Here is an 18,614-nt window from a genome sequence, read left to right on the forward strand (position 1 = left end):
AAGTTTTTCTATTCAAAAACTTTGAATGAAGGCTAGGCGTCTATTTAGTCAGGAAAAATGACAAATACGCCCTGCAATAATATAAAGTACAACTCCATTAGCGCACACAAGAAGAAAAGCAATACTTGTATAGTTCCGACATCAACTAAGTGGAACTAGCATTGGTTGTGGTCAGGTAGCCGCACCTTCTTTGCGACTCGATATAATTATCAATTATGAGTATCTATGTTTGATTCAAGTATCCAAGATTTAGAAATTAGTCGACGATGCCCTTCCAGTCCCAGCCAGAGTATCGAGATACCAATAAAGCACTTGGCTCTACTGTACGTAAACATTGTCATTTAGTGATTCGAAAGCAGATGCTGAGATCATGAGCTTGCTGTTATTGAATTGGAAATATTGGTTCTCATGGAGATAATTGTAGAAAGTTTGGAGGTGAAAGAAAAATAAGACAGTAAGAGATAATGAACCCTAGCTGGAAGCTCTGATGATATCCGAGAATCTTCACCCACGACAATTGATATGAAGACTTTTAATTCAAGCTTTGCGAATGAAGGATATCATGCAAGTGACAAAAGATGCCACAGAGGAACGCCACATACCTGAAAAACTGTATTGGTACTTTGTACCTCAGTACTATATATAGCAACAAAAAGGCCTCAGGATACAGCCTACAAGGCTTAGTTTCACTGAGATAGAAATCAAATGAAGTGTGGCAAGCCCAAGCAAGCTGATCATACACTCTGGTAATTTGATGAACTGAATATAATTTGAATTACGCAATTCTATCAAGATCCTTCTGTCACTGGAACAGAACGATGCACGCGCCTTCTTATCCAACTATAATTTAGATTTTGTCCCTTTCAGAATGGATCATTCATAATTTTTCGGTGCGGTTCATACTTTATCGCTAGAAGCAAGTCTGAGAGAGGTAAATTTGGTATAAGCATGTGATAGGTAGGTACCGCAGTCGCAACTACATGGCCCGGTCTAATACTTTTTTGTTATAATATAGCGTTTCTGTAGACTCTGCTCTTCCATGAGTCGTCAGGCTCGAAAAGATCTATTCAAATGTTAATAACCAACCTTAAAGAAAGGTTCAAACGTATCCCATCATTTCACATTGTAATTTTCACATTTGATACATTTGAACTCCAAATCTATGAAACTTTGAGAATATTATGCATATTATTGAAATTCTGATAGTTTAAAGGTCACTATCTCAAGGCCGAACACTCATGAACCCATCTACCATATAAAACCCTGTGACGATCTGCCCACTTGAAAAACACACTAATCTATCCGCATAAAGCACCGCATATCTAGCGTCATCCTGACTTGTGGTAATCATTGGCGAGTATTTTTAATTTAAGAGATATCTTCCTGTTTTCTCGACTTCGAAGCAGCTTCTCTTTGCCAACCATCAAACTTCTTTTTGTATCGCTGCACGTTCCGGTGTAAATTTGCTTTGATTTTCGCGGGAAGGACAATCTTGAATTGTATCTCTGGCAGATTCCACATCAATTTACCAGCTTTATGATGCTCTTCTTTGAGAACTCCCATCATGTGTTGGGTCACCTTTCTGATATGGCTCTCTGTGAAATAAGAGGCATTGGCTTTTGGTCCTACCCACTTTGTCTTCTCATGCTCAAGAATAGGGCGATCGGGGTGGTAGAAACAACAAGCATCCTGGACGTCGATCAATTCATCCATATAGACAAGATCTGCTCTATCTTTTTTGGAAATCTTCACGCCCTGTGTTTTTCTCCAACGAGGGGATGGAACATGATAATCGATTACAACGGTAAGTGTCTTAAGGTCGCGGAATCCACGCTCCAGAAATCTGGCCAGCCACTCCGCATGACTATCCCAGGACAGATTTAATTCATCTGAATTTATCTGAATCGCAAGGTTCTCAATTCTGGAGAAATCTGGATCATATGCCAGCCGGGAAACCCCTGATATAATTGCTTCCGGAATTCGCCATTGATTATCGAAGCGTACAGATACTTCGCTATTTTCAGATTTATATCTGGATTGAAAAGTCTTGGGCGTGATAAAGAGTGTATCTTCCTTAAAATTAAAGTACGTCTGTGGTAGTGAGACTGAACCTGGCCCTGGGAGAGGGGGTGGGAATTTAAGTACTTGCGGGTTGTCAGAAAAGCATTGGAATACTCGTGGATACCACTTTGATGCGACTGCATGAGACTCATGGCACGCGAGTAGGAGTGCTGGGATCGTAGTCTTTGATTTAAAACCCCATAGTTTGTTGTATTTGAACGGGTTTTCGTCAGAGTTCTCTGCGTGGCCATATTGATCAGAATATGGGGGAAATCGATTCAAATTCCATTCTTCTTTGATAGCAGATCTTTCAACTAAATCGAGTTTGATGATTCGACCAGCTGGCTTTGCCAACTCCCAGATCATAAGGCGGAGCTCTAGTGGGAGTTTTCGAAAGGATGTGAATGTCTTGCCAATTTTGGTAGACATCGTAAGAATTGCTGGAAGTTAAGTTGATTGATTTATCAATGAAGTCAATATATTTGATGATGAGATATCAAGATCAGATTTAGAAGAAACAGAGGGTTATAGGAAAGGAGAGACCCTTTTATGTAAAAAGAGAAATGAAGTGTACGACAGAACTGCATATTACGTCACTATATGCCGTATAACTTCTGAAGATCCATTAGCCGTAGGCTGAAGTATCAAAATAGCAAACATGAACATGTAAGCCGTATGGACCGTATGAACCGTACGGGTCACACTAGCTTCAGAAAATTGATGTTGGTCTGTATTGTATCACCCACAGCTCAGCAAAAAATCAACCAAGAAAGAACATGGTCATGATACAGATGATACAACACTTATCGTAATCAAAGCAGATTTGTAAAATTAATTCCAGACTTGCCTACAGCTAATGTTTAGCCTCTTACCCTTCATGTAACCCCTCCATCGTTCATACTCTTTTGGTTCTTTCCCTTTTTCCGTAGATCCCACAGGCCATGTTTCCAAACAAGGTGGACAAGTACCTGCCATAATCTTGGGCATAGCATGCCAAGCCCATCTCGTCTCTCCACCCATTTGTATCACATCACCACTCCTGACCCGTATGCAAACCAAATCCTGTTCCCTGTTATCGATGTGTTCCTCTCCTTTTCTCACGTCTCTACTGATAACAAACAGCCCATCGCATCCGAGCGTGAAGCTCGCTAGCCCTCTCTCACATTCCTCGGAAACATCTCTATGCACCGGCATGAAATCTTTAGTCGAGTACATTAGGACAACTCCTGATTCTGGAGTAAAGGCATTTTGAAATAATGTGGTAACAAGACGAGAAACATCAGATGGGAATGGAGTTGGAGAAGAAGATGGGTAAGCTCGGGTGTTCCAATCATATTGAGAGCCCAGTGTTAGCCACCTGAACTTTTTTTGGAGAGCTTGTGCAGCATTGAGTGGTTTGTGTTTTGAGTTTGGATCTTTAGGAGCAAAGACTTGGTTCTTGGCTTGGTGAGGATAAGTGAAGAAAGAAGAGTCAAGTGGAGGGTAGGGTATATCATAATCATCGTGAAAGTTCGTCTTGTGTAGAGGGTTCGACAGCTCACGGTGAAGGAGTCGGGATACAAATATAGACTGAGTCTCCGGTGGAAGAAGTGCAGGAAATAATCTCAATCCTTCATAAATAGTTAGCTACTTTTTCTCTCCACAGTATTTGAGTCAAGCATACCTGGGAATCCGCTGTGTTCATAAATAGTGCATGCTGCAGGATGACCAGAATTGTATTCAGCCCCAGTATTCATGAAATCCTTCTGAGCTTTAGCAATTAATTCCGAGGGAACTATACCCACCGGAGTCAACTTCTCCTGCTGCTCAGGAGTCAAGCCACGAGTGAAATCCACGATCTCGAGATCATCGGTCACTGCCGCATCACTCATCCTCTGATACTTTTTATAAGCATCACAAATTGCCTGTGGGGGCATAGCATGTGTATCATGACCATGATGACCCTACTAGAGTGTTAGAGCCATCAAACAAATTTCAGGCCAGACCTACATGACTTGGACCATCCATAGTCACGTGCGGGGTGGTCCTTTCTCTAGATCGGTACAGCTGGCCACTACAGGTTTTGCTCTTTCTTAAATTGCCTATTTTCAAGGCGTTTCTTGCTGGAGCAACTCTTCGGCAAATATTCATGGGCCGTGTGCTGTTTTGATATGGTGCTTCTCTCTACATCATGATAGGGGAAAAAATCTTTGATATTCCCGTGTCAAATATTGCGGCCGCTAGCCCAAAGCTAGACCATTTCAAGTAAGCGCTTTTTCACTTCGGTCTCTCACTCTCCTCCTCGTTGTCGCCATCAAGCACGTCAATACCTCGTAGTTGCGGTTTTGATCTGGATTTTCCCTACGAGTGTTGTGTTTTTCTAAGCCCTGCAAATAACTATGTTGTATTGAGTGTGACAGCAACAATTATTTTACTTCTATCAGAATATATCACCTTTCTCAGCGAAGTCAATGGCATACCCATTGAGGCGTTATTAGCAATATGGTTACCTGAAGTATTCTACATATATATCTAGTATGCTAATTTGATACCCCGTCCAACCGACACCACACCATATTCCCCTTTACCCCCGCACCTGGTCAATTACGCTCATTCTTCCATCCCTTTAATTCCCAGCCGGATTCTTTCCATTTCCCCTTGATAATTAACCCGGGGTGAAATATCGTCATAATTGTGGTAGCCAATATCATAACTGCTCCCTCAAGTATCATGAAAGGGACCTCTTCATTGGCAAGCTTCGACTGAAATCCTTTAGCAAGTTCTACGACACGGAATATTGAACGGATGAGGATGAGGACAGTTGCCACAGTAAGGCCTGCAAGCACATTAGGCCGTAAGGTTATTAGTATCCAATACAAGGTAAAGATTTGAAGTGGATTTATGAGGGGATTGTAGGTCGGAAGTTCGAGAAGGTGGAGATGATGATACACCAAAGCGATTAAGAAACAGAAATTGAAATTTAACATACTGCAGCAGAGATACCTCATTTTCCTTTCGCTTGTCCCTATTTTATCTTCACCTGTCGCCCAGTTTGCTGCTTGTCTTCGAGTTCTTTCCCCGCTTACTTTTAAGGTATAATCTACAACTACTATCATGAACACGATCAAGCCAAGCACTTGAAAGCTCAGCCCTGCGACCAAGATATCTGTCCCACTTTTCATCCCGGCTTCTGTCGCAGCGGTATCTGCAATCGCTCCGCCAGCTGCTTGGAGAATAAGTGCGATCCAGTCAGCAGCCATGAAAGTGATAGAGATAGCCTTGGGGGTAAAGCTCGATAAATGTGGCGCATAGTGGAGAATTATGCGAGAATAGGTCATATATATTGATGCTGTAAAGAAGACGGGCGCGATTGTTACGCATATCAGGTAGCTACTTGATAGTCAGCAATATGTACCATGTGGTTATAACTGGAAGACGCACATCAAGAATGGATTTGAAGCAAAAGGATCATAATGCATTTGAATTCTACCAAGATAGCCAGTTATTTCGAGGATAATAAGTCCAGTAAGCATACAGCACGAAAAACTCCACGCACTCCAACGCCATAGCCGGATGATGTGCATGATGAGAAGAGCAGCAAATATGCTGAGGTAAAATACATTTCCAAACAGGGTAGGTTGGTAATGTACCATTCCATATTCGAGTGGACAAGTTCCGAGCCTACAGACATTTGCAACAGGCATTTTGAGTTGATTCTGTGGTCTTGTGGCAAGACCTTTTGACCGGCAAGTATGTTTCAATTTTTAATAATGAAGTTGAAGATGTAAACGCAAAGATTGTCTGTATAATTCCTTGATTGCAGTACCTAAGTAAGAATTCCTTTGTATATGATTCACCAAGATTCGAAAGTATCTAATAGAGCTGTTTTGTGAATCTTTTATTCCCGAGTTCACATTGAATAGACGGAATGTGGTATGTGACAAAGTGCCACATTATTGGTTATTTGGATGGTTCGAAGACTTCTCACGAATTAAACACTCTGATTCCACTTTCGGTTAGAGTTATTGTTTCACTGCATTCCAAATAAATGGATTCTGACAGACGACAGGGTCCTTACGAGCGACATGGGCAGCAGGGCCCTTACGATCGATTAGATTAGCGATGCACCATCGTACCCATCAGCGACAAATTATCCTTCCCCACAACTTGAGATATGTGATAATTGGTTTAAGATCATGATCAGCATCATAAATGAGACCAAAAATCGTTACATATGCGACTGGTGTGAATGCAAAGTATGTTTTTGTTATTATGCGTGTTTATTGATGCTAGGATAAATCTCGCCACAAGACAGGGGCTCAAATAGCTTAACAGTGCATACAATTCGGACATACCGGTCAAAAACTCAACGATCTAGTCTCATTACCCTATCCCTTTGCTATACATAGTACACAGGCAGGACGAACTTGTCCCATTCCTCTATTCCTTTGCATTCCCCCAAAAATCCCCACTCAAGTCTCTTATCCCAACAAACAATATCATTATGATCCACAGCCTCCCTTTCTCTGCACGATCCCCTAAGATACTATACAACCGCCGGCACTTTTCTTCTTCTCTTTCTTCTTTTCCTCCTTCTTCTTTTTCTTCTCACAGCTCTTGCACTTATCATCTTTCTTGGGTTTAGACACATCAGTTTTGATCATAGCAGCTTTTGGATGACTCAAAACTTTGTCATCGACTTTATACCCCCAGTTCAGTGGGTTGGGGTCGCCTTTTCTCCTAATGAAACCCTTTACATTTCCAGATTTATCAGTTCGCCAATCTGCAGGCATTTTGGGCTGTTTGATGTGTTGGTCTGATTGATTGGGTTGGAGTTGAATCAGCTTTACTCGGTTGAATATAATTCGTTAACTTTGATTTGCGGAAGTCGTTCTCGTTTGATGTGAGTTGATTTGGTATTGAACTGATGTTGTAATTTTACGTTTGTCGTTTCTCTGTTTAGTATCTTGTGAAGTTATCTGTTGTGGTGGATGATTTTATAATTTTTTCTTCTATTTGAGAAGATCATGAAGCTTTATATGAGTATGTGTGAATCAAATCTAGTTCATACGATGCACATGCTGTTTTGTAACTTGGCTGTAGAGCACGTATTGGTAACATTGCCGTATAGGGGGTGATTCAAAAAGCCGTACACACAGCTTTACGGTGTGTGACTGGATTTCATTGTTGTGAATGTGCACTTTCAGTGAAGTGACTATGAATGATTGTCAATTATGGTACGAAGGTTATTGCACGCGGTCCTTTCTACCGAAACCTTCCCTTTCTCTTCATACAAGTCCTAATACTATTGAGGTATTTCCAATGGTCTTCTCAATGATCACGCTTTGATCTCGACTAAGCCTTGGTACAAAATGTACTCTAAAGCAACTGAGCCCCGCAATGTATATCACCATTCTAGAGGTACTTCTCAATTTCGTTCAATTCAGAACTTCCGATGCTTGCCCCTTATAATCGGATTTCTTATATTTTGTGCCATGGTGATAATCATATCAAGATGATACTAGAATGAAAGTCATGTATAAAATGACGCGAGTGCGATATCTTACGATGAAAGTAATCTGTTTGCGTATTCCACTTGGATATAAGCTACAAGCAGGCCCTTGCAGTAAAATTTGCTCATTTTCCAGGTCGATTCCATTTGAAATTCGTGTATACTATCCATACTATATCCGTTGAGAATACATACGGTAGTTTTATCAGTGTGTTACAGCGATCACAAGGTAAAAAACATAGTAGCGGAGTTAATTATCTTATCATGCGTGTAATCAGAAAATATTATATTTCGCCGAAGACTGATGGGATGTTAGTGTAGGCTATAAAATAGAAGTGCAAACATACGAAAGACCATAATGAGCTTCGGGCCCCCTAAGACTGGTTTATAGCACACCAAAACCTAGGTCTTATGAGATTGATACAAAGCAAGTTGTTCGATGAAACTTAGAGGGTTAAAGATATCGCAAAAATATAAATCCATTTTCTAATACCATACCACATGCCCGATAATTTCAGGATGCACTTTGTTATTTTAGAATCTTACATCATAAATTATACCAAACATAAGTTCTGTTTCTCGTTTGATTCAAAACCAGAATGCCACTCCTACTGTCAATCCGCCGTCGTTTAAGGCCGAAAACTTTATCTTTCCTCAAAGCTTCATCTCTTTCTCTTTTTAACACCAGGTTCCTCTTCCTCCGAAGATTTCTCGTCATTTGAACTAGTCTCTTCCGCAAGTTGTTCTTCTCCTACTTTCTCCCCTTCTTCATCAAACTCGCCGTTACCCTTTTGGTAGGCTGGATCAACTGATGGCTGGGGCATTTGCCACTCAAGTGTGGACTTGTGTGCAAGATTGTGATGATTCTGAAGCCTTTGTTTGGTAGCAAACCTCAATTCGCAGCAGGGACATAGGTAGGGCAGCTTGCCATAGTTTCGCTTGATTACTGGAAGGCTATTGGTCTTCTTGGACCACTTGTTGAACTCTTCAAGAGGCGTAGCAGTGGATGAGGTGAGGATATCTAAATGAGCAAATGTCGACCCGATATTTTCGATAGATACCCAATTAGTTTCTGTTTTTTTCTTGCCATCAAACCACCTCATTGACAAAATAGACACGCACTTCTTCGAGTAATCCATATACCACTTTCTCGTCTCCCCGTCACCATCTAAAACAGCCTGGATGCGAGAAACTCTTGGTGTCATGGTGACGCCATTCTCCTCCCAGCTCCACAGCTGCACAAACAAGTCTGCCGTGGGCATCTTCAAAGATGGATTAATGCGATGTATCTTAGTCTTATCGTGAGCTTCTAACCTTGCCAAAAATTCCATCTGATTCCTGCGAGTTCCAAAAGCCGCAATTGCTATTGGATGTGCTTCTGGTAGACTGCTGCGAAGCCCTTTGATTGTTTGAAGGATTAATGGTGTTGAGCGACGGATTAGAGTGGGAGTTTCGCGCATGACTTTTTCCTTGGGGTAGCACACAGCCACTAATCTACTTTGATTATAGAGTACTGGATCCATATATGTGTTTTCTGGCAGGTATACATACCGCGGACGCTCAGATTTGCCCATGGGGATTGGACCCAAACTAATATGGGGATGAACCGCCTTAAATACCAATGCAGTCATTGGCCCCATTGTCGCATATATTCGAAGCGAAGATACGAAAGTCCGGCCAGGCCAGTAGCTCTCCGGTATATTTGATAATACTAATAGCACAGTCCATAGTGTTGGGTCGTCATGTCCATCGATATGTAGGGCGCCAAAATTACCAAGGCTCACTTCTAAAGACTCTATTTCTACACCCGAATAATTGTATTGAACAGTTGCTAATAACAGTCAGTTATGTTCATAAAGTTCTATAGACAATACATGCGCGGTACTCACAGAAGAATTTGTTATCTTCGTGTCCAAATGTGACAGGGACAGCAGATTCTGCCTGCTTGGCAAGATGGTCCAAAACTTCTTTTGGCGCGCAATTTGCTAGCAAATGGCCAGCAGCTATTGCGACAAGCTGGTTTAGCCTCCCAATCGACTCAGAATTTGCAATTATGGCTGCGTTTAACTGAGCGGCACAAATCGCATCCTGCTGCTGTGTAATAGTGAAGCCTTGGACATATGCCCTTCTATCAAGAACCTTCTTTTTAGAACCACCAATCATTCGCTGCTCGAACTCCGATACATCGTTTTGGGAATTTCGATCTGTGCTCTTTCGGTGAGTTATCTCGCGAGCCTCCCTCATGGCTTTGTACGCGAGTGGGATGTTCTTGATATCTTTCTCTCCGAAAAACTGCGCTGTAAAGACAGGATCATCGTCTTTGGGTCCTGATGCAATATAGTATGGCTGATTGAAAAACATCTCATGGCAATGGGCCGCCTGATCTTCCTCTTTGCTTGTATGGCCTGCTACTTTGAGTAGCTCTGGACATTCTGAGTTCTTTATGATGGCCAGCTTTTGATTGATTGGGCCAGTCTCTGTGCTAAAGTTTGGTAAGATCAAATATCCATCCTTTTTTCCTGTGTTATTTTGTATTGGTGATTGATAATTGAAGCATGGGCTTGCTTTGGGTTGCGAGGAGCTGGAGGACATGTTTAATTGTTCCTCGGGAATGGCTTGATTCTGTTGTTGAAGGTGTGGGAAAAGCCTGACTCAATCGCAGGATCTCTGCGAGATTCCTGATGCAGTTGGAGGCTAAATCTCGAATGGGAGAGAATAGGTTCAATGTAAAAAGAGCCGAAATAAGATGTAGATTATATGATGGATTGATCAGAAGGTTTGAAGGCAAATTGTTCAAGTATATATACAGGTTTAAATTATGGGAAACGATTTCATAATACTAGCTAGGCAACTGACTCCAGTACTCCACTTCTATTTAGTCTCGAGTCTTTTTTTCGCTAGAATTCTATTACTTCACTTCCAAAAAGATTTACATTTTCTATAATGAATTCAATTCGAGAATATGAAAATTGGTTATTAAAGATTATTTATCATCAAATTTACAAAAAATTGTGTAAAGTTTCAATCATGTTTAAGAACGTTAAATGTTGTTGAAATAATTGGTTTTTGGTGTAAAATAACCATGAACAGAATATAAGTACATAATTATTGTACAGGACCCTTATTCTCTTCATCACTATCCCGCCGAGATGATGCTCCTATTGATAATAAGAGTGGATAGATCAAGGGTCTACACAGCCTATCTCAAGAAAAAGAATTCTACTGTAGGAGGAAAAAGTAACCAGGTTTTAAAGTGTATTCTATTGCAGGATTTTGTTTTATTGATTTGAAATCCAAATCACTGTGCCAACATGATTTTTTTGAATCACTCCTGAGGAGGTTCCTGGGATTTTTCTGGATCTTTGATCTTGGAACACTTGGGAGGTAAAAAGAAAAATTGAATGCTCCTGCTGCAGTCTCAAAGCTTCCAATCAACGTCTCATTACTCGAATTCTGAAGATTAGGCAGTCAATCTAGAGTATATATTTTTTTGGTACGAGGTAAAGAAATTTGAGCTCCAGAGATTACCCGAGTTATCTTCGGCCAAGATAAGTAATCCCAAAATTAGAAGTTATTCACTAGGTAGATTGAATTGAGTTAAAGCAAAGATGCCATTTGACGCTTCTGTGAAATTTTCGCATTGAATTTCAATGCAAAATCTAGGTGAATATGCTTTTTCAGTTTTAGCTAAACAACTTGTAGATGTGATAACATATATGTAAATGTAGTCATGTCCATGACTTCAAAGGTTCAAAGCAAACCCAAGACTAGTTTGATAATGGAAGTTAATTTAGACATGTAGAGTAGGATTCCAACTGTTGTTGAGGAAACAAATGTGGTTCGAGAAAGCTGAGAACTCATGATTGAGCATCAAGCAACAATCTTGTAGCAACATAAACCTCAGTTGTCAACAAGCAAAACTAAAAAATCATTGCATTGATTGCGTTGGTTGCAGAACAGTCACTTGCAGAAAAAAATTGTTTGCAGAAAATTACAAAGGGAATAATTAGACAAGCAGAAGAACAAAAACTTTGAAAGATGGAGATCAATTATTCTGCTTTGAAGAATTTGTTACTCTGCCAGTCATGGAATCATGACAACCCAATGAACAACAGTCTTAAGTATTTTGATCGGTTAAAATTCTCGTCGGCGTCGAGTTTTCCTACTCTCAAAATACATGAATTCTACCATAAAAATGCTTCACAGTGTGCGAATATTGTGAAAAGTGATCAAGCAGAAAGAAAATGCCGTTGGCACTCATCCGAATTTCAAGTAGTTTTACAATTCCAGATACCAGTAAAAAAAGCAAACATGAGATATCAGGAGAAAACACTATATGTTAATTCTGACAAGTTATCAACAATAGAAAGCTAAAATATTACTGTTAGTGATAATGCATTACGACAATCTTTAGAATACTTGTCACATTTGTTTTGCATATGCTGAATCTTGAGATGAGTGATCACTAGTGAGAGACTTTGTGTATAAGATTAATTGGAGTCATATAGCTCTTTCACAGTTAAAGAAAGTAACTAAACAACAAGTTCTATCACCCAATTGTGGAATTTCCATAGAGACAATCCCAGATCTCAATCTTATAAAATCCATTTCAAAACATTCCTTACTCCAGTTGCCTCCTGTCATCTCTAAAATTCTCTCCACCATCTCAAAATTGTACCTGAAAGTTCTCTTTAATTCAAACTTTCAACGTAGATCCTCTATCTATTCCTCCCAATGAGTAGTCTCCCGTAATTCTTTAATCGCTCTTCTGATGACTTGCCAGACCGCCATTTCCTCCCAAAATCGTATCCCACTACCTAAGTAGTAGCCTTTCTTCGCTTTCCTCCCTGTTCTTCCTCGATAGATTCCTGATACTCTTGGCCACGCTTCTTCTCAACCCAAGATGATGGTACTGTCCTGGTATTTGTGTGGACGGCTCCATACTGCGTCCCCTCAACTCGATGCATCTCTTCAAGACGTGCTGCAAAAGATTGCAAATTCTGGCCCTGGACGAATCTGATGAGCTCAGGTGGTGGGGACGACTTAGCTTTTAAGTCATCGTGAAGCTGAACGATATGTCGGGCCAACATTACAGCTGGCCATGTATCGTTTATTTGAGCATCTAAAGACAAATAGTCGTGGGCAGACTGATAGCCTTGTTGTATCAGGGGCCAGATACGATAGGTCAACGGCGCATATCGATCGGCATCAAAAACCTGCTCGACCGTGAAAAATGCGACTGGGAATCCCAAAACCCTGACGCCAGGAGAAAGGTCTCTCAATAACTGCAATCGCTCTTCGAATAACAAGCCGTACAGATCTTGACGCTGGGAGAGCATGTGGATAAATGCCCAAGACTGTAAGCAGACGGCGTCGAACCGATTTTCCTGGCTCATGTTGTGAATCGTAACCGCTACCTGATCTAGCAACATGCTCTTTCGGATAAGTTCGCAATATCCGAATGATGTGGCAGAATTTTGCGGAATATACTCAATCAGAGTATTCAACGCTTTTACAACTGCCATTTCAAGAGGATTGTTGGTTCTTGGATAGGAAGACCCCACACGATGTTGAACGATGGCATCGTCAACTGTGCACAGAGCATGCCAGACAACGCGATATTGTGCGTATGAGCAGTGATTTCCATGAGGAGAATTCTCGCAGCCCATGCAATTCTCTGTGGCACACTCCGGGCATCGGACGATCTGAGGATGTGTGTTCTCATTTGGGATTTGAAGAGACTTTGGTGCGGCGCGCTTATAGCCAGGTACCCACAAAGATGCTCGCGAGTAATCAAAAGGGATTTCGCACTGTCGGCAATTGATGAAATTGCTTCCTCGAGTCTCTTCGCGCCCAGGTCTCATCATAACTGGCTCGTAGTCTCCAAGTATGCCATGGCTTTCACTCTCGTCTTCTTCCATACTGTCAAGATAACGACTTCCAGTTTCACAATCCATGTCGGCGTCATTCTCAGATTCAGATAAACGAGAATAGTAATCTGGAGGTGCCAGCGGATATTGAAGTGGCTTGTATGGATCATCGAGGGCTTCTGGGTTCTTTAATCGGATTGCCAAGCTGAATGACAATCCCGGAGCCCGGAGAGATGGTGAATCGGATCTGAAACCAATACTCGTGTTAATCATGGTGGATGAGTCGATTGAATTGTTCGAAGAACCAAAATTATTCGAATAGCTCATGGTTGCGTGTGATTGATTGGTAGTTGAGTGGTATTTGATTGTTTTGAGAATTGAGACAAGGATGCCAAGTGGTCTTTATTGACAATTGATCTTGCGATTTGTTTGTAGAAGAAGTGGTCTACTGGAAGAAAAAAAGAAAGAGAGAGGGAGAGAGCATGGGAAAACTTAGAATGAGTAGGGATGGAAGTACGTACGGCGTTGTCGCTACCGTTGTTCATGGCTGTATCATTTACCATTACCAAGCTTAGCAGAGACTAATCCATGTTCTTGATTTCGCGCTCGTGTATACGGCTCCCAATTCATAAGCTCAGATGAGTATGTGATTCTTGATTTTGACAGTAAAATCGTGGAAATGGCAGCGTTGCAATTAAGCGACAATATCGGCAAAGACTAGTGTTTTTCAATTTGTCATCAGGTCGCGCACACGGCAGTACAGTGGTCGCAAAACCAATCTGTGGAAGCCGTACTTTTGAGTTTGAGATGGTCATCGTCTACCGATACAACCTTACCAAACTCTTAGTTTCCCTGTTGAAACTGTATCTCAACAGTATTGCATGACTAACCGTGATGCGCGACAGCCCGCCGATTCAAAGCTTCACTTTTTTTCGATAGCACAATTGCAGCAAAATATGCATAGAAGTTCTTGATGTAAACACTCTCAGATTATCGCCTCTGCTCGAGTTAGTCGAGATTAATGACTGGTTTTGTTAGGTTAAAAGCTATGAGCGAAGCGAGACATAAAGTAAGGGGCTAGGAGGAAGATCACCACATGATGCTCTGAGTTTCAACAATACACCTGGGATGGAAGATTCATGAGATTAGTATGTCATAGATTTGAGTTATTATTTAAGTGGAAGGAGAGTTCATGGTAAGTAGTATATATTGAGCTTCCAGTGAGAGTTTTCCTGTGTTGAAGGTTTATGTCATGATCATCATTAATTCTGCGTATGTAAGCCTTAGATCGCTTGAGGCTAATATCTGCAGTCAGATGTCCCTATGTGCTAAGAATATGTACACAGCCACTATATTCGAGCTGTGTAACATTACACGGGATCTTCAACCCCACATAATATATATACATGGCCACGACATTGATAATTTCCCTATTTTACACAAACCAAGCACTTAGACAGCCCACTTCCACATCTATATACCTGAGAATCAGAACTCACATTACAATCAATATTTCCACTTTGATGTTCTCAATATATCCGATGTTTTCCTTTGACACGATTAACAAGCTTTTCCCAACCGCTCAGCAATGGAGATGGTATGGTATTGCTGCCATATCTCTCAAATTGTATGGGAGTCATACGGTGTGGCTTCTGCAAGCACAAATCATTGGCGAATTACAAGATGAAGACGCAATATCATTCAAGAAGATGGCATACGATGAGTGTACCATGATCGCTGTAGCTGTGAGCCGAGCCCGACTCCAAGTCTTCCGAGTACTGATGAAAAAAAAAAGGCTGCAATTGTTGCCCAGATTGCTATTACAGGATTATCGTTGGATTCTTTAAACAAGACTCACTGGACAACAAAATCTTGTTTTGTGATGAGTCTAACCTTTGCTTTGGTATCGGTATACTATTCCGTTACTCAGCAAAGAATTCTCGGTCGATTGATCAAAGCAAAAGACGTTCGTCATTGGATACGGGGGAGGAAACAGGCAGTCAACCGGATATTTTCGATGGAAGTCAGTTTCAAGCTTGATCCTTGCGAACCCGACGATTACTCACCAGAGGACTTGAATATTCGTGATTTCAAGAGGGATTTTGAAAGACAATGTTTCCTCCCGAGCCCTCTATCCGTCATCACCCTTTCAGCTCCTCAGATGTTGCTGTCCGGTTCTCTTTCTCTGCTTCTTATCGGTCTGGGAATATATCTGGGTAAATTCTGGATTCGTGAGCTAGATCCTACGGAACCAGCTGCCGATTCGAGAAATGTCTTCATATTGTACTTTATTGGGCTATATTTTTCTGGCGGTATGTATGTGGTTTTGGGGTGGTTCCATGGCAGTGATAAGCGTTCGGAATCCGAAGTCATCGACGGGTATGTGAACAGATACTTATCTAGTCACGCTGATGTGTTGTCTCGATGGAATGTTGACCGTCATTGGGGCTTTCAGGATGGGATTCTGAAGCCGATTTCTAGCACAGAAATCGACAACACTTCCACTGTCGTGCAGAATGAGATGGAGGGGATGAACAACGTCTGAAAGTTATTGGTGAAAATTAGGATAAGAGGATTGCGTGAAAACTCACTTGGAATAAGAATGATGCTGAAGTTAAATTGACTTTAGAAAGGTGGATAATCAAAATGACCAGAAAAAATATGCTGTGTGATAATGAAAAGAGCTGATCTCACGCCTAGGCGTGTGGTTAAACAGACAAGTTTCTCAAGGTATACACCAGCATCTTAAAGTACCTCACTTCATGATATTACTCAGAAGTTCGACTCAAAATCTAGAGACAAATTGCTAAAACTACAAGCATAATCGACCGGATAAGTGGATTGCCCTCACTCATACAACAATCATTTGATTGATGTTCAAATTGAATGTCTAAATGTCCTTTAGTCCTTGTTTCAGCAAACAAGCTGCAGATTCTTCAATCTGCCATGGCATACCATTCATAAAGATAATACTCTGTGTATAGCGCCCCTCTCTGAAATCGAAAGTCAAGCGATAAAAGGTTACCGTTTCTTCAAACAAACAATCGTAACTAAAATACAAAACTAAACTAATTATGGCAAAGGGAGAGCTTGAATTGTGAAGACTGACTTGCAGTATCAAAGGCAAAGAAAAGATTGAAAGGAGAGATCGAGCAAACAGCAAACATGTCGTCAATTTCAAGATTCGACAGGCCAGCTATGATTCTTGCCCATGGTTAAATCATCCTCATTAGCTGTAAGATGGTGCGTCAACTTGAAGAGCAGGCATTTTAGTTCGGTTTCCGATAAGTTTGTAAACTCCGTCAACGAATATTACCAAAATGCATTTACACCGATTCGATATGTTTTCAAATAATATTGGAAGTAGCTACTAGATGTCACTAGGAAGTTCACACACAATTCCAAACCGACACACGAAGAGGTTGTGTCTATTTATTCTCTCCCAAAAATATTTGTATCTACAAAATATATCTAAACCCTCTATTATCAATCTCCGTCATATCCATCATCCCCTTCTCCACAGCCTCTCTTTCTTCTTCTTCACTTACTTCTCCTCTTGCCGCCTGCTCTGCATCTCTTTTCTTATTGCTTGAATACATATAAATGTACAACACAACAACCATTGCTAATTTGACCGAATAGCCTACTAGCATTGCTATGTACGCTGAGTGATATCCGGCTTTATGTATGTTAGCCCATCAAGTTATGAGACAAGAACGGAGAACGAGATCTGGGCACGAAGAAAAGAAAAGGCACACTCACGAGCTTCGCTATCAATAAAAGTCTGCGGTCCAATGATATTCCCCACGCAATATCCCGTGAACAAGACCGCTCCTGTCAATTGTTTCTTCGTATATCCCGCAATATTACTACTCACCATCGTGAGACTCATACTGAAACCCAATCCTTGGAAATAGCATAACCAAAGCGCCACTAATCGTCCCCATTTATTACTACTTGGAAGACCAACTAATAACCCCGAACCCAGAATACATATCGTGTTAGCGACTATCATAGTAATGCATCTTGAATTCCGAGGGAATTTCGTGCATATGAATCCACCCGCTATCAGCGCGAGGAACTGCACTGCTCCACCGGGAATCTGTAGATATTGGGTACCGAGGGTATCGAAACCGAAGCTTTTGACGATGAGCGATGTGAAAGATGTCAGAGCAGAGTTGGGAACTTGTGCGCCGACAGCCATGACGAAGAGGATCCACGTTTTTGGATCTTTGACCGTTTGCCATGCTTGATAGGTTTGGAAATGGTGATTTTTGACTCCTTGGCGGTTAGATGCTACGCGGGAAATGGCGATGATACGTTCGGGAGGCGTGAGGAATTTGGCTGTGGAAGGAAGATCCGGGAGAAAAATAAAGGAGATTATGCCCCAGAAGATGGAGATGGCTCCGAAGATCAGGAAGACGTACATCCATTTTGGGAGACCGGTGGTGATGTGTCCGACAGCGTAGCCGATGAGACCGCCAAACATGGTTGCGATGCCGTTAGTACAGTAGTAGGTTTCAAGGCGAAGGGGTTGCTCAGCGGAGGTGTACCACATGGACATCAGGAGGACAAATCCAGGGTTTATGGTTGCTTCGACGGCGCCGAGGAGGAATCGATTGGTTGCTATGCCGCCAAAAGAGACGCATGCTGGAGTTGTGATGAGGATTACTCCCCATGCGATAGTGGTTAGGGAGAGAAATTTCCCAATAGGAAGGCGCTGGAGCAAGTAGCCTGATGGAAATTGGAAGAATAGATAGCCAAAATAAAAGATCGAGCTGTATACATTATTAGTATGGTCCGCAAAGTATGATACAGGAACAATGCATATCTGTGTTCTCACCTCAGCCAGGAATACTGTTGTCCTTCCAGATGGGTACCCTTTTGCAACCCATACACACTTGAGAAGTTAATAGAATTCTTGTCTAGATATTGCAACATATATGTGATGAAAAGGATGGGCATGAGCCGCATGTCAATTTTTCGAAGCACTCTCTTTGCTTCTTGAGGATCGACCTCGACATCCCTAGCATCTTGAAACAGAGCATAGTTATCATCCAGATGAGCTGAAGCAGCTGGCGATGAGTTGTTCACGGCTTCACTTTTTGATACTGCAGGAGAAGATGTCACATGCTTCTCATCATCAATCGAAGTTGCCATTTTGATATTGAGTTATTGCAAATACAAACTCC

The 18,614-nt window shown here is 41.5% G+C and overlaps 8 protein-coding genes across 8 annotated transcripts; 1 reads left to right on the plus strand and 7 right to left on the minus strand.

Annotated features, from left to right (window-relative positions):
• Window positions 1-1,171: 1,171 nt before the first annotated feature.
• Window positions 1,172-2,527, minus strand: BCIN_08g01190 (hypothetical protein). The gene has a single exon (XM_001548691.2). The coding sequence runs from the start codon at window positions 2,488-2,490 to the stop codon at window positions 1,369-1,371; it is 1,122 nt and encodes a 373-aa protein (XP_001548741.1). The 5' UTR covers window positions 2,491-2,527; the 3' UTR covers window positions 1,172-1,368.
• Window positions 2,528-2,779: 252 nt separating this feature from the next.
• Window positions 2,780-4,231, minus strand: BCIN_08g01200 (hypothetical protein). The gene is made up of 3 exons (XM_001548690.2): window positions 4,051-4,231; window positions 3,725-4,004; window positions 2,780-3,671 (listed from the first exon to the last, which is right to left on the minus strand). The coding sequence occupies exons 1-3, from the start codon at window positions 4,189-4,191 to the stop codon at window positions 2,893-2,895; spliced, it is 1,200 nt and encodes a 399-aa protein (XP_001548740.2). The 5' UTR covers window positions 4,192-4,231; the 3' UTR covers window positions 2,780-2,892.
• Window positions 4,232-4,524: 293 nt separating this feature from the next.
• On the minus strand, window positions 4,525-5,785 carry BCIN_08g01210 (hypothetical protein). The gene is made up of 3 exons (XM_001548689.2): window positions 5,482-5,785; window positions 5,030-5,430; window positions 4,525-4,876 (listed from the first exon to the last, which is right to left on the minus strand). Exons 1-3 carry the CDS (start codon window positions 5,742-5,744, stop codon window positions 4,641-4,643), a joined length of 900 nt encoding a protein of 299 aa, XP_001548739.1. The 5' UTR covers window positions 5,745-5,785; the 3' UTR covers window positions 4,525-4,640.
• Window positions 5,786-6,305: 520 nt separating this feature from the next.
• BCIN_08g01220 (hypothetical protein) lies at window positions 6,306-7,020 on the minus strand. Its single transcript, XM_001548688.2, has one exon. It carries the CDS (start codon window positions 6,831-6,833, stop codon window positions 6,579-6,581), a length of 255 nt encoding a protein of 84 aa, XP_001548738.1. The 5' UTR covers window positions 6,834-7,020; the 3' UTR covers window positions 6,306-6,578.
• Window positions 7,021-8,125: 1,105 nt separating this feature from the next.
• On the minus strand, window positions 8,126-10,158 carry BCIN_08g01230 (hypothetical protein). The gene is made up of 3 exons (XM_001548687.2): window positions 9,442-10,158; window positions 9,104-9,383; window positions 8,126-9,046 (listed from the first exon to the last, which is right to left on the minus strand). The coding sequence occupies exons 1-3, from the start codon at window positions 10,142-10,144 to the stop codon at window positions 8,215-8,217; spliced, it is 1,815 nt and encodes a 604-aa protein (XP_001548737.1). The 5' UTR covers window positions 10,145-10,158; the 3' UTR covers window positions 8,126-8,214.
• Window positions 10,159-12,183: 2,025 nt separating this feature from the next.
• On the minus strand, window positions 12,184-13,989 carry BCIN_08g01240 (hypothetical protein). The gene has a single exon (XM_001548686.2). It carries the CDS (start codon window positions 13,747-13,749, stop codon window positions 12,370-12,372), a length of 1,380 nt encoding a protein of 459 aa, XP_001548736.2. The 5' UTR covers window positions 13,750-13,989; the 3' UTR covers window positions 12,184-12,369.
• An 888-nt stretch (window positions 13,990-14,877) lies between these two features.
• On the plus strand, window positions 14,878-16,383 carry BCIN_08g01250 (hypothetical protein). Its single transcript, XM_024694378.1, has 2 exons — window positions 14,878-15,167; window positions 15,218-16,383. Exons 1-2 carry the CDS (start codon window positions 14,946-14,948, stop codon window positions 15,965-15,967), a joined length of 972 nt encoding a protein of 323 aa, XP_024550167.1. The 5' UTR covers window positions 14,878-14,945; the 3' UTR covers window positions 15,968-16,383.
• Window positions 16,384-16,797: 414 nt separating this feature from the next.
• On the minus strand, window positions 16,798-18,614 carry BCIN_08g01260 (hypothetical protein). The gene is made up of 3 exons (XM_001548684.2): window positions 18,266-18,614; window positions 17,185-18,200; window positions 16,798-17,101 (listed from the first exon to the last, which is right to left on the minus strand). The coding sequence occupies exons 1-3, from the start codon at window positions 18,580-18,582 to the stop codon at window positions 16,881-16,883; spliced, it is 1,554 nt and encodes a 517-aa protein (XP_001548734.1). The 5' UTR covers window positions 18,583-18,614; the 3' UTR covers window positions 16,798-16,880.

The sequence above is a fragment of the Botrytis cinerea genome, chromosome 8, assembly GCF_000143535.2.
Source record: "Botrytis cinerea B05.10 chromosome 8, complete sequence".
NCBI lineage: Eukaryota > Fungi > Ascomycota > Leotiomycetes > Helotiales > Sclerotiniaceae > Botrytis > Botrytis cinerea.

Coding starts and splice junctions, on each gene's coding strand:
- BCIN_08g01190 (XM_001548691.2), bottom strand. CDS start 2,490: ATGTCTACCAAAATTGGCAAGACATTCACATCCTTTCGAAAACTCCCA.
- BCIN_08g01200 (XM_001548690.2), bottom strand. CDS start 4,191: ATGAATATTTGCCGAAGAGTTGCTCCAGCAAGAAACGCCTTGAAAATA. Junction 4,005..4,050: donor CTATGGATGGTCCAAGTCAT/GTAGGTCTGGCC, acceptor ACACTCTAGTAG/GGTCATCATGGTCATGATAC. Junction 3,672..3,724: donor TGAACACAGCGGATTCCCAG/GTATGCTTGACT, acceptor CTATTTATGAAG/GATTGAGATTATTTCCTGCA.
- BCIN_08g01210 (XM_001548689.2), bottom strand. CDS start 5,744: ATGCCTGTTGCAAATGTCTGTAGGCTCGGAACTTGTCCACTCGAATAT. Junction 5,431..5,481: donor GCTTCAAATCCATTCTTGAT/GTGCGTCTTCCA, acceptor ACTATCAAGTAG/CTACCTGATATGCGTAACAA. Junction 4,877..5,029: donor AATGAGGTATCTCTGCTGCA/GTATGTTAAATT, acceptor ATGTGCTTGCAG/GCCTTACTGTGGCAACTGTC.
- BCIN_08g01220 (XM_001548688.2), bottom strand. CDS start 6,833: ATGCCTGCAGATTGGCGAACTGATAAATCTGGAAATGTAAAGGGTTTC.
- BCIN_08g01230 (XM_001548687.2), bottom strand. CDS start 10,144: ATGTCCTCCAGCTCCTCGCAACCCAAAGCAAGCCCATGCTTCAATTAT. Junction 9,384..9,441: donor CGAAGATAACAAATTCTTCT/GTGAGTACCGCG, acceptor GACTGTTATTAG/CAACTGTTCAATACAATTAT. Junction 9,047..9,103: donor GGCAAATCTGAGCGTCCGCG/GTATGTATACCT, acceptor TAATCAAAGTAG/ATTAGTGGCTGTGTGCTACC.
- BCIN_08g01240 (XM_001548686.2), bottom strand. CDS start 13,749: ATGAGCTATTCGAATAATTTTGGTTCTTCGAACAATTCAATCGACTCA.
- BCIN_08g01250 (XM_024694378.1), top strand. CDS start 14,946: ATGTTCTCAATATATCCGATGTTTTCCTTTGACACGATTAACAAGCTT. Junction 15,168..15,217: donor GTACCATGATCGCTGTAGCT/GTGAGCCGAGCC, acceptor GAAAAAAAAAAG/GCTGCAATTGTTGCCCAGAT.
- BCIN_08g01260 (XM_001548684.2), bottom strand. CDS start 18,582: ATGGCAACTTCGATTGATGATGAGAAGCATGTGACATCTTCTCCTGCA. Junction 18,201..18,265: donor CAACAGTATTCCTGGCTGAG/GTGAGAACACAG, acceptor TAATGTATACAG/CTCGATCTTTTATTTTGGCT. Junction 17,102..17,184: donor TTTTATTGATAGCGAAGCTC/GTGAGTGTGCCT, acceptor ACATACATAAAG/CCGGATATCACTCAGCGTAC.